This window comes from Alosa alosa, chromosome 18, assembly GCF_017589495.1.
Source record: "Alosa alosa isolate M-15738 ecotype Scorff River chromosome 18, AALO_Geno_1.1, whole genome shotgun sequence".
Taxonomy (NCBI): Eukaryota; Metazoa; Chordata; class Actinopteri; order Clupeiformes; family Clupeidae; genus Alosa; species Alosa alosa.
This window is the reverse complement of record NC_063206.1, coordinates 14756194-14769334: the sequence shown is the minus strand read 5'-3', so window position 1 is coordinate 14769334 and position 13141 is coordinate 14756194. Positions and strand designations below refer to the sequence as shown.

General features: G+C 45.3%; 2 protein-coding genes across 3 annotated transcripts in view; one reads left to right on the top strand and one right to left on the bottom strand.

Moving 5' to 3' along the window:
• Positions 1-109: 109 nt before the first annotated feature.
• On the top strand, positions 110-5840 carry LOC125311397 (Hermansky-Pudlak syndrome 6 protein). Its single transcript, XM_048269408.1, has one exon. The coding sequence runs from the start codon at positions 411-413 to the stop codon at positions 3033-3035; it is 2625 nt and encodes an 874-aa protein (XP_048125365.1). The 5' UTR covers positions 110-410; the 3' UTR covers positions 3036-5840.
• Positions 5841-5914: 74 nt separating this feature from the next.
• prom2 (prominin 2) overlaps positions 5915-13141 on the bottom strand; it is a 17752-nt gene continuing 10525 nt past the window's right edge. For both annotated transcript variants that reach the window (XM_048269410.1, XM_048269409.1), the window contains 16 exons: positions 12282-12356; positions 11446-11509; positions 11196-11352; positions 10764-10916; positions 9759-9882; positions 9465-9553; positions 9289-9373; positions 8990-9133; positions 8744-8818; positions 8560-8652; positions 8318-8371; positions 7530-7610; positions 7245-7313; positions 7001-7090; positions 6603-6715; positions 5915-6497 (listed from right to left, as the gene is read on the bottom strand). In XM_048269410.1, the coding sequence (XP_048125367.1) occupies positions 6443-6497; positions 6603-6715; positions 7001-7090; positions 7245-7313; positions 7530-7610; positions 8318-8371; positions 8560-8652; positions 8744-8818; positions 8990-9133; positions 9289-9373; positions 9465-9553; positions 9759-9882; positions 10764-10916; positions 11196-11352; positions 11446-11509; positions 12282-12356 (1521 nt within the window). In that variant the 3' untranslated portion in view covers positions 5915-6442. The remainder of the gene's footprint in view (positions 6498-6602; positions 6716-7000; positions 7091-7244; positions 7314-7529; positions 7611-8317; positions 8372-8559; positions 8653-8743; positions 8819-8989; positions 9134-9288; positions 9374-9464; positions 9554-9758; positions 9883-10763; positions 10917-11195; positions 11353-11445; positions 11510-12281; positions 12357-13141) is intronic.

Genomic DNA, 13141 nt, shown 5'->3' with positions numbered 1-13141 from the left:
TGGGCGGGGATGTCCAACTGGTCCAACCTTCCTACAGGTTGCATCGCGAGGCTACTCCGCCCACCCAACACCAACACCCCTCCCGTTTGAAAAAAAAAATCCCCTGAGTTTCCGGAAATTAACAAACTCGTGATGTCAGGAGAGTAACAGGGAAACAGCTAGCTAGCGTCTGCTTCTGGACAATGTTAAACAAATTGAAAACGATTTCAGTTCGCTGCAATGTGAAATGCGAAAGAGAATGGATATATCAAAACTGATGAAGTACGGACACTTTTTCTTACGCCTGTGGATTGTCCCTTCGCCTCTTCTCATGGATGTCACGTCAAGCTAAAGGACTCAGGAATTCGGATTTGCAGCGTCTGCTAACTGTGTTGCTATAACGTTACAACGCTGCTCCTGTCCCAGTTAATATGACGCGACTTGCTCTTGATCAAGTGACAGATTTTGGCGATTTTACTAGAGGTAAAGATTTAAACGAGTTTTTAAAGCAAACGTTTTTAAACAATTCTTCCAAAAATGGTTTGTCGGATGTTAGAATCAGCCCTGATGGACGCCACATCCATGTTATTCTTCGTAAACCGAAGTGTGGTCTCTTGACATTTGACAAATTTCAGAGACCACATCTAATACAATGTCAGAAGCATCTAGATTTAGTATTAACCAAAACTGCACCAATTGTTGACGTTGTGTATCTGGATAACAACAAAGACAGTGGTGTGGCAATACTCACTGTGGTATTCGAAAATGGCAAGGCGGAATTCTGGAAATTTTGGGAACGGAAATCGGGTTGGCATTTGTTACAAACTGTGGATCTATGCAATAGCCCCAGGGCCCGAGTCGTATCTGTCTGTGTCAGCCTGAATTTCATTGTCTGGTGTGAGGAAAGGCCTCCGTCGGAAAGCTCATCTACCGTCAATGCAAGCCGCAATAACTTCAGGTACTGTATCTGCAAAAGAACCATTGAAGTGGATGAAGGGGGTATAAGCCTAGGAGGAGTCAAAATCGCACTGCATAACAATCCCCGTTACATGGTCATCAGCTCAGGCGAGAATGTGTACCTATTTTCGGATGATGCCAAGGATACATCTCCAGGGACTGTTTCCAAATTTTTTCTGACGTGGTCACCTCAGCATGATTTGTTTAGAGTCGGCTCTACATGTGAGGGTGTTCTGCATCAGAGGGCCTCTCCTGCAAACAGGGAGTCTGACTTCAAGCGCCTGGTCACTGACTGTATAGGAGCTATTTCAGCCATCAGCCCACCAGCCATCTATGGATTTGCTCCGACGGGCAGTGGTGGTCTCCTGTTCCTCCTCAGCTCGGGGTGGGTCTGTGAGATGCAGAAGGATGGCGTCCTGCGGCACATATACAAGCTGCCAGACAACTGCCTCACTAGCTGCGGGACGCACAACAGCCTGAGCATCTACCACAACATTTTAGCACTGACTGTGGGCAGGACCCTCTACTTGATTGACACCAAATGTGGCCGGGAGCTGGAAAAGATCCCCCTGAAAAAGGAGAGCCTCTTGTTCGTGAACTACTTGGAGAATAACACCCCGCACTTGTTGTCTGACACCGGCCTGTTCGTGGTGATGCGCCGGGAGACCGACCTGAAAAACAAACCGTCGTCCCCCGGTGGCCACGGCGAGGTGGTCAGCTCAGGCGCCGTCCTCGTGGAGGCCGTCTTTGAAGAGGCGTGTAAATACTACCAGCAGAGGAGCCTCGGGAGCACACAGCTGACCGCTGAGAAGCTGAAGAAAGGGGGGATGTTTCAGGCACCGCTGTCGCTGGCGGCCATCCTCCGGGACTACCTCAGTGGCCAGAAGCCTGCAGACATCGCTAAGTGCAACGGTGGCAACGAGAAACTGCTGTGCTCCCTGGACGGCGAGCTCAAGAGTTTGGTGGCGCTGGAGAGCATCAAAGCGACTCTGGTGAAGGCCACGGAGAAGGACCTGGAGGCCCTGGGCGAGACGCTGGTCCAGCAGGAGGTCAGCAGGCTCCTGACCTCCGAGGTGGACCGCGAGAACCTCGTCTACCTGAACTTCGTCTTCCAGACGTTCCCCGACGAGGCGTGGCACGCGCTTCAGAGCGTGCTGCAGCTGCGGTGCAACGGCGAAGGCTCACTGTCCACTAAAGCTCCCGTCGAGGTGTGGAAGACGGTTCTCGCGCCCATCGCGACCACGTCCAACTTCCACCACCACCACCACCACCACCACAACGGGCAGCAAAAGCAGGCCCCCGCCAATGTGGCACTGCCCATGTTCGAGCTGCTCTGCCACTCGGTGTTCAGGCACCAGCCCGCCTGGCTGCCCAGGTTCCTCGACCTGGCCCAGGAGCAGGCCGGCTCCTCGTCCTCATCGTCCACCTGGGGCTACGGCGTGAAGGAGTCTCCCGAGAGCCTGCCGCTCTACAAACGAGCACTGACGGTGCTCCCGGACGGCGGCAGCGGTGAGTACCAGGACCTGGAGGTGGAGCTCCTGCTGTGCAGCCGGCGGCCCAACGCCGTCATGCAGGCGCTGCGCATCCTCATGGGCCAGGGCCAGTGGGAGTGGGCCACGCGTGTGGCCGAGCGCTTCTGCCGGCAGAGCCCGCTGCTCAACAAGGAGATCTTCACCACGCTGCTGTGCGAGGTGTCGCACCACCGCCACCTGGACCCTTACCTGGAGCTGCTGTGGGCGCTCTGCCCCGAGGACCTGACCGTCACCAGCATCCTCAACATCGTGCTCAAGAACCTGCCCGCCTCCGGCCTGAGCACCGGAGCCCAGGGTGGGGCCACAGGGCCTTTCCCAGACCAGAGCAGCAGCCAGCTGACAATCGGGCTCCTGAAGCCGCTGCTCAGCAAGGTGCTGCTGCGCGAGACCAAGCCCAGCCAGAGGTACGCCGACATCCTCCAGTCGCCCACCTTCCCGCCGCCCACTCCCCCGCGCCAGAACAAAGGGCTCCCCAGGGCCGCCACCGAGCCTGCCCTGGACCAGCAGGACTCCAAGCCAAGGACTTCGTCAGGGCCTGAAGTGGCGTCACCCCTCAATCCTGTCTAACTGTGTTCATGCTTTTTCCTCTCTCCTCTGATTGGCCAATCCCCTCTCGCTCTACTCATTGACTTCAATCACGAGACCAATGGAGTACACAGAGTTCATTTGTTGTGTTTGTGTGTGTTTGTGTGTGTGTGTGTGTGTGTGTGTGTGTGTGTGTGTGGGATTGGGGGTGTTCCTCTCACTGAAGAGAAGGATTGGAGACTGATTAAAGAACACATTGGTGTTTACACTAAAGCTGTGTGATTGAATGTTGAATGACATTGATGGGATGATTTATGAGCTGCATTTTTGAAAGCATCTATCTTAATCAAACTCCTGGATTGTTGTGCTGAAAATGGTGTCATGCAGATTGTGTGTGTGTATTAGGCAGTAATTCAGGAACTCCAGGAACTTTTTTTGGAATTAAGCAGCCTTTTGGTCGCATTGGAGTAACCTAATGAGACCATGCTTAACAGTCCAACCAAAGGTTATCTTTCTCCTTTTTTTATTTGTAATTGCAAGATTGTATGCCTATGATGGTTAGGTAGTTCACAGGCCTAATAATATATAGTATTATCATATCAAGGCATTGTACTGAGTAGGACATGTAAATGCTGATGTAGGCCTATTGTTTACGGTGGTGATAAAAAAGTAGTAAGTAACCAGGCCTATAAGAACAAGACTTATCATCTGTACATTTTGTTTAATGTACATATACATACATAAACCTAGATTGCACATCCATGGAGAAACCATGTACAATCCATGTCTCTCAAAGATTGTGTATGCTGAGATATATATTGACATCTTGCAGTGATAAATATCCTTATCTTCAGGGCTGTGCATGTATGTTATTGGTACCATGTGACCCCTCTTGCTCAAGGCTTTTTTTATCATAACACAAGCTAGAGTTGATTGGAGTTGATAACTTGAACAGACTGGACTCTGCTTTGCTACTACTGAAGAGAAAAACAACAAAATTACATTCTTCTCTGAAAAGGGACGCAATCTCCTTAAATAAAAGTGCATACTTCAAAAGCTCAATCTGACAAGTGGAGCCATCTTGGGTTCAAATCACACCCTCGCTCTGGTCACAGGCTTTCCAGGCAAGCTGTGTCGGCAGGCAGGCAAGGCAAGGCATTCAGCAGCCCGATTCAGCTCCCCCAGTCCCACCCTTCACATTCCATTGCCACTAAGCAGCAGCAGAAGCAGTCTCAGCCCCCCTGTTTAAATTGAATTTTGCGTAATTCTGTTATGCAGTGAATGACTTGCTGGAGAGCGGTTGAGCGGCCTGCTGTGTCTTGCGTTTGGGCCCAGTGTGGCTGATTCAATTTGGGGCCCTTTAAACACACTGAGTCACACTCCTTTATATTTACACGGTCTAGAAATGTATACTTGGGTTTGACGGGGACTCTGATGTATCTTGACGTTTCATTGGATGGAGTCTCCAGTGAGTCAATGATCAGAGATTCCTAAAACACTAAAAATAAGATTTTTGTCAAAATTGATTGTCAATGTTTAAAGAAAGTTTTTCTTTTTCATATTAATGCCTTGCATTTCTTTTAATCATATCTGACATGCCATGTACAGTGCTGTAATGTGCCTATAAACTGTTTTATTTATTATTTTTTGTTGTTTTGTTTTGATCTGCCTTGAGTCTGTGACTGCTGAACCAGGTTATGCTGTATGTATTTTCCACAGTATTGCTTTTCAGTGGCAGCCTGCTGCCAGGTTCCGAGTGGGTTTGCCTTGCAAAACAAACATTAATAACTTGATCAGTGTGTTCTTGGTAAATAGCTTATGTTAACCCCACCCCATTACCCTGGCTAATAAAATGTCTTTTGACCTATAAGGAACAATACTTCAAGCTTTTCTTTGTCCACCCACACAATTTAGAACACAAGAGGTAGCCTACTCAGGGTTCCCACGGAGTCATGGAATTTCTGGAATATGGAATTTTAATATGTCTATGTCTAAGATATGGAAATTTAGGAAAATGTATCATATTGGAGGCAAAGTCAGGGAATATCAGGGATTTTTTCCATTGCTGCTTGCTTGAGTGGTTGGGGTTAGCCCTGCTTTGCATTTCCAATGCCAATTTATTCATTTCCCACTCTACAAGAAGTCAAAGATTCTAGAATGTTATGCGACTTCCAATGTACCATACATTAGGTCATGGGAATTCAGTTTTTTTCATCAGGGAAAAGTCATGGAATTTGACATTGGACTTAAAGTGGGAACCCTGACTACAAATGTAGTGATTTGGGGGAGGAAAGTTATGTCTGAGTAGCTCCATTCTTTGGTCTGTAAGAGCTATGTTTGGAATGTCCGCCATGGTCTCGCCGCCTGGCCACTGATTTACAGGTTAATGCGATGGCGGACGATCAGTGGACTGGACGTCACAGGACCTAGGGTGCGGCACAACAGAGGCCCAGGAGTAAGGGTAGGGGCGTCCGTAGGTGGCAATGAGCCACAGCAAAACGGCCAGCTTTTACACCAGACTGGCAATTTCCTCACAAGGGTGCGAAAGTTCTTATCACACTGGTGGAGTCTCAAGCCAACCTAGAGGAGGTGCCCTGGGGAGGGGAGGGGAGGGGGGGGACGGAGGATTTGTTTCCAAAAGTCTGGGAATATAATCCTGGCAAATTCTCACCCAGTGTCACCTCTCTCTGGGGGGAAGCTTGCCATCCCACTGCTGAGCTATCACATTTTCTAAACAGGCTCTCTTGTTGCAAGGATTTTGTCTTGCTCTCACTGGCCTCTAGTGATGCACAGTGAAGATGGTAACATTGGGTTCCTATTGATCTTGTACCTATTTTTGGACTGGGCAGTTGTCAGGGTTATACATTATTCATTGTTTATGAGAGATGGGGGAACGATACAGAAGCCATGTTAGGTGTTAGTTCAGTCAGTAGTATCTTTTAATTTAATACAGTATCTTTGCACAATGCTTGTCAGACTTCCATTTAGACTTATGCTGTTATTGTAAGGATCAAGTAAAGTGCTTTGAAATGCGTATTCTTAAATTTCCTGTGTATAAAATAAATCACATTTTTTTCCATTAACAAACATGTACAGTCATAATTACAAAAATATTTGTACAAAAACAATGTAACTGTGCAAAATCAGAAAGGAGAGCACATGAAAATGAAATCTTTGACAGACTTCTGATGTATAGCAACAGGACATCCAAGTAACTTCTACACTCATGCAACTCATATTTTTGCATATGTAAGTGGCATGAATCACCTAAAAAAGTATTGGAGTTGGCCATTTATTATTTGGATGAGGTTTGAGGTCATTTTGCTGTGCGCGCGTGTGTGTGTGTGCGTGTGCATAGAGTAATTTGTGTCCTGACAAGAAGGGCGGCCATGTTGGATTCCCTGAGGACGACTGTAGGAAAGTCCAAACCCTGTATCCCAATCTGCCTCTCAGTATGGCTTCATCATGGCTGCACGTGGAAAAGTGGTCAAAGGTATGGGGTTCCTGTGGACAAGGGGGGGGGAAGAGAGATTGAATGACCTGTGGGTAAAGTCGGGGACGACATGTCCACTGTAAGCTTTCCCAACCCAAAAAGGAAGGGTCACTCACTCGAAGAAATCAGTCTCCTTCATCCTGCGGTAGAACTTGGCCAGTTTGACGGAGAGAATGATGCTTGGGATGAGGAAGAGCATACACCAGCCCAGGCTGAACCAAAAGGCATTCTGGACACAGGGGGAGATGGAACACACCAAATAGCATGGTCAAATGCCAAGTATGGAATAAATCAAATGGTGTCAAGTCACTAGTAAGTAAATCACAACATGGTGATGATTTCAGGCCAATATAACTTTAGTACAGAAATGAACATTTGTCCAAACACAAGTACAATCTACACAAGTAAAATAAACAATTAAAAATCTACAAACAAATTAGCAGTTGTTAGGACTGGAATAAATCGTAAATGTGTGTGTGTGTGTGTGCGCGCATGCATGCAGAGATGCTCTTACCAGAGATTCGACTAGGTGTGTGCAGACAATGGTTTCTGCTGAGTTCACAGCCTGTGCAACCGGACCACACTGACCCAACTTCTGTGTGATCTGTAAAGGAAAACATCAAATTCACCACACAGCCACGTAAGTAAATTAAAGTGATGACTAATTCAAGACATCAGACCTTCAGTAAATCATTACACATACAATTTTCACATTAAATTAATTAAGTCAGATGACAAGAATAGGCAGTAAAGCTAACCGTTATGTTGGCCCAATCAGCGAAAGCAGTAAAGAATGTCAGTTGGCAGTCCAGAAAGTCCCTGCTTTCCTGGAGAAGGACGGGTGGGGGTAAAAAGGGGAAGTTAAATCTTACAGGCTCATCAGACAGAAGTTTCATGAGAAATTCAAGCCCTTTTCAGGAAAGGAATATAGTGTTTGGAAGGGGGGGGGGGCAATCTCCCAGTTTTTAAAGCTATGAAAATCATTGTCATTTCAACTGAAGTCATTGATATACTGTAAAACTGCACAGCAGCGCTCCACTCACGTTCTTCACTATCTGCGATGTGTTGCTGTTCAGAAAGTTCTGAGCTGCTCCAACCTTTTGCAGGACGCCCCCAACCGTTTCCTGGAAAATGAATGGGAAAGCATTCAACTCCCCATGATGGTCAGTAAGACAGCTCCATTCCTCTAAACCATTGGTTCTCAAAGTGGGGTCCAGGGACCCTCAGGGGGCCGCAGCACATTGTCAGGGGGTCCCTGACAAAGTTTGCTACAAAATATGAAATTGTCTTATATGGCGAAAAATGCTACAGTATCAGTATATGCCCAATTGATCTGCTAATACGTTACATCAATACGTCAAAACACTTTACTATTAATTAACCGCCAACAAAATGAAAGTTATGTGAAGCAGACACTATGTGTTCAACACAATAGGCCTACATTTGACAAAGAAACAACAATCCTTTAAAAAAATCCTACATACTGTCAAAGTTTGTTAACATGACTATTGTGGTGTTAGCACTCTTATGTTTTTAAAATACAAATAACATAAGCATCTAACAGAAAAAAAGGCTACTGTATGCAGCTACATGATTAACTTAAGTTTTATGTGTTGCGATTATGAGGGGTCCTTGGAGAATTTTCCACTCAATGAGGGGTCCCCGGCCCACAAAAGTTTGAGAACCTCTGCTCTAAACAACCCTGACTACTCCGAGATGTAGTATCAGGTTTGTGTCATGTGTTTGTGTGGTTAATTCCAGCATTAGGGGTGGTCATTACATGTACTACCTGATATACTGTATTCCAGCCGATGTTACAGTGTGTACTTACATTGATCTGTGAGGCAGTGGCACTTAGGAGTTCAGCTGAAGATTTGACTTCTTGCTGCAGGATTAATGTCACATTTTAGTCTCTGTAAATCTATGGGTAAAGCACTTATATTATTATTACCATTATAAAAGTTAAATAAATCATTGAATAGGTTTACAATTTCAGTGATTTACACTAAAAAGCTTTGCATTTTCAGTCATTTACACTGACATATTTCTTTATGATATGTAAAAGCAACATACTAGCTGTGGCTTGATGGTATCATTGAATTCATTACTGATGCTTCTCATGTCAATTGCCTCCTGACGCAACTCTGCCTCCACACCAGGGTCAAGCTGTGGAGAGAAGTCAGATGAGAATATCAGTCTGTCATGCTGCTGTCAGTTGGCCACTGATCTGAAGATGAGATGGGGTCACACTACTTACTTGCACATCTGCTAACTGCTCCAATTTGTCAGCAATTGTTGTCAGATTTGCCCCAAAAGTGGAAAATGTATTGATCTAAAAAGTAAGGTTTGACACAGACAGTAACAGAGGGACATAAGATGTCTATACTCTATACCATGTAGATACTGTAGCAAACATGCATGACAAAGGACAGTAAATAAAAATGAAACTTAAATTCACATTATCTCATAATTTCCACATCATGATCATGAGGTCTCATAGTACCTGATCTATGGCACTGTTGAAGTTGACACTTTCTGCTTGCCCTGAGAAGCTCTCTAACTGGGCCACAATGTCGGGGCTCAGAAGAGTAACCGTTGATATGGAGATATTAGTGTTCTCAAAGCTCTGCCTGATCTCTTCTGTGTACTGTTCAAAAAACAAAACATGAATACATCTGAATTTTAGTCAGTCAGGAGTCAGACTTGTAGATGATTGTTACTGAAACAGGTTATCAGCATGATTTCTGAACGCCAGGTGAGTTTTTAAGAAACCCTTGTATTACTTGTGGTTGTAGTGTTTACCTTGGAGACATTCAGGAACTCATTCAGGTCAATAAGCTCATCAAGGTGAAGTGTGATCCAAAGAGACTTGTTCTCATTGCAGTCACTGTAAAGAAAAACACCACATTTAGAGTAAATAAGTTGTCCTGTTATGGCATATATAAATCAGAACACATTGGAGAGGATAGCGTTGCCACCTGATAATATTTGAGAGGGTCAGCTGTGTCTTCAGGCCCAGAGATTCAGAGAGATTAAACCCGGGGATCAATCCTGGCGTGTCGATGAACTGTGTTTGGAGCGTAAACACACAGTTCAAAAAAAGTCCAGCAAGTATCACACACATATCACACATCACAGTAACTGACACACAAAACATATAGCATATTAGGCCTGCAGAGTATAGAGCACACAGACTGAAGTGCAAAATGTAGTCCAACAATAATATGGAGGGTACCTTTGATTGGACAGGGACCAAGTATTGTATGACCCACCTGATAGAGCTCCTGGTCTCTCCATGGCTTACAGATGAGGGTGTAGCTGTTTCCCCCGACCAGGAAGAGGATCAAAACAAGCAACATGAAGATCCACGAGAACAGGAAGCTGAAACCAACACCTCTGTGGAAGAGAACAAAACCACCAGGGTCAGCACAAAGATGGCCACCCCTGGCAGAGTTTCACACAGTCTAGCCTTGGGCCTGGGAGTGTTAGTGCTAAGCCGAGGATTCTGCGTTGAAGAAGTGTGTTCCTCAAAGCAGGGATACCAGGAGTCCCGGGAAACCAGGGATACCAGGAGCTCCCATGCCGTCTAATAAACCTTAGTGAATGATTTGGGCAGAGTGAAGGCACCCACATGATGGTGGCTTCAGAAAATGCAGAGCTAATATGGCCTCTGTTATGTGAAAACAACCTGACTGCATGGATTATTAACACAACGTCAATATGTCCAACGACATGGAGTCTGCCAATACCATAAGGGTGACACAAAGTCAGCCGATACCTTAAGGGCAACACAAACAGTGGTCTTATATGGTAACTTCATATCAGCAAGCATACATAACTTCACTATAATTTTTTGCATTGCACATGGATTATTAACACAACGATAACATGTCCAATGACATGGAGTCTGGCAATACCAGAAAGGCAACATAGTCAGCCAATACCATAAGGGCAACAGTGCTCCTATCAGCAAGCATGCATGACTTCACTATCATTTTGTGTGTTATTATTTGGAGGAGGATGGGAATTGTATTCTCAGTGTATGCACATTGAAGGATCTGTAAATACGTCATTACTTCTTTATCTGTGAGATCTTTGTCATGTCAAAATGAGATTGAATTTTGAATGGGTTGAACTTGAGAATTGATTGCCACACGTCTTTCACACGTGATTTCAGCTCATCCAAGTCCTGCCATTTCCTTCAAGCTCCAGCCTCTGTCTCAGCTCTGACCTGTGGTGTCTGATTAGTCTTCAAACACTTCAGGCTTCACACTTACGCCATGAAGAAGGTGCCTCCGCAGTCTGCGGTGCCGGAGCGTTCCGTGGGGTCAGCCTTGGGCTTCAGGCCGGCCGGACCCATAAGGAGACCCAGGAGATTGCACACGACCACCAGCAGGATCAGACAACACAGAATCACTCCCACAATCCACCTGTGCAGGCAGGAGAAGGACGTTGTAATGCGCTACCGGGATGCAACTGTTTGAGGCGCTAACAGTGACAAGGCCATGGGTTTGCATCCCACGGAGTGTGCACAGGCTACTGATGAGAATGTATATTTGTGTGAAATAAGTACATGCACAGTACATGTATCATCTATGTTAAAGCAGTGAAGCGTGTCACAAGTTTAAAAAATGCCTCTGAAGTTGAGAACAATACAATACAACTATGTTAAGCTAGCAAAAAAAGAGAGAGTGATTTGGGGAACAAACCTGTATTTTTCAGCATTCTCTACATCAGGACTATATAGGTCAACGTAGCCCTGTGCAGTGGTGATCTCCTGTGAGATCTCTTCCAGTGTGCTGAGTGGAATATCATTGGTCACTTGTGAGATCTGGGTCTTGATGCTGTCCAGCTTATTCTTAACACCTGAAAATAAGGACAAATACAAAAGCATGTCAGATAAAAGAAATCAAATAAATAATTTGTAAACACAAAGATTAGCCGTTCATCCAGACTTACTTTGCACCGTGTCTTTAGTTTCATTTGTCACCCTTTTTGGTATAGTGTCAAAGAAGTCTTTGCCCTGAAGACATGAAAGAAGAGTGAGATTGTGCCTCATTACTTGAAGATGGAATTGCCTGAGACAGGAAATGCTGCATGGTGTTTAGTAACTGACTAAAGCCACATTAGGAGGCAGTCGTGTGTGCTGTTTGAGTTAAAGAGAGCAACACAGGCAGCAGCCTGATGGCTTTCATGCTGTTTAAATGAGAGCTTGTATGAGCCATGGACCCATACAGACTATAAGCAGAGACTTTCTAATGTGGAGACACAGCACTCAAAAAATACTCCATAGAAATGCATAGGGCTAGTTTGTCACGCCAATATGGCCGTTGTCTACACATATCCCACCCCTTCCTCGGCAAAACGTCGACATGTGAATACGTTGAGCCAATCATGTCGTGTGATGTGAATACATTGAGCCAATAATATGGTGTGTTGTGAAGACATCGTGCCAATCATGTGTTGTGATCTCGCCGCTGGAGCAAGATTGGTGTCGTGAAGCCTTGCGCACGCGCATTTCTGCCAAAATGGATGCCCGACGATGCCCAAAAAGCGTTGTCAAATGGCCGCCGAGTGGAGGGACTTGCCTAAAAGGACTTTGCTATAAGTGAACATAGCACTGGTCTGTCATATATCTTTAACAAATCTGCCATTTTCCACCCTCCCATAGTCTTATTATGGAAGCACGAGTCAAATGAACTCTTTCAGGTGACAGAAGCCAAAAGGATAATTGATTCTCCTGCGTGACTGAATCTCAGGTCACAGCTCCACAGTTGTGTGTTAATGCAACTTACTTCCTTCACTACGGATTCCAGGTTAGCCTCCTGGGCCTTATCCACCGCTGACTGAAACTCGCTCAAATCAGGGGTCTGTTAATGGTAGAGGAGATAACATTCACACAAAAGGTAGAGATGTCACTCATTATAGATAAAACAGAAACAAAGAACAATGAAATACCATGAGCACTGATTCATTTTCTCCAATGTGTGCAATTACACTTCCAGACACCAGAGGGCGATATACAGTACACAAACAAAGAAGCTCACAAGAGCTCTTCTCAAACACAGCTGCACAACCTCTGATCTTTGTAAGTGGAATATGACAAAAACATATAAAACAATGAAGCTTACAGGTGAAACTACACCAGGCGAAAAAAAGAGCAAATGTTCTCCTCTTTGTTTACACTGCTTTCAGTAGGGCTGGAACAGCTCTTTATGGTCAGCTGAAAACATTAACTCTTTCTTCTGTTTGTGTTTCAGGTGTGTGGCACAGAGGCAAAGGTCTCCATGTAACTCAAGCTGTCCATAGTCTTCAAGAGCCATTGTGTGGGTGTATTAAGCTGGCGTTCGGCATGTTCCTGCAGGCTAATTGAGGCCCAACAACAGTACAATTCCCACTAAGATCCAGTAACGGGGGGGTGGCATAGAGGCCTGTGAGTCGACATAATTATTAGCATGCGTCAGAGACAATAGAGGGGGAGGCCTGTCGCTTGTGTCCAGCCATTTCAAAAAGATAAGAGAATGTTGTTGCTTCGTTTTCTTTGCCCACTTGAGATATAACTGTACTGGGTTTGGTTCAGTTGGTAGTTCAGTTGTCACTTTCACATTATCCCATAATATACCATCCCCAATATTATTATATTATATTATATTAT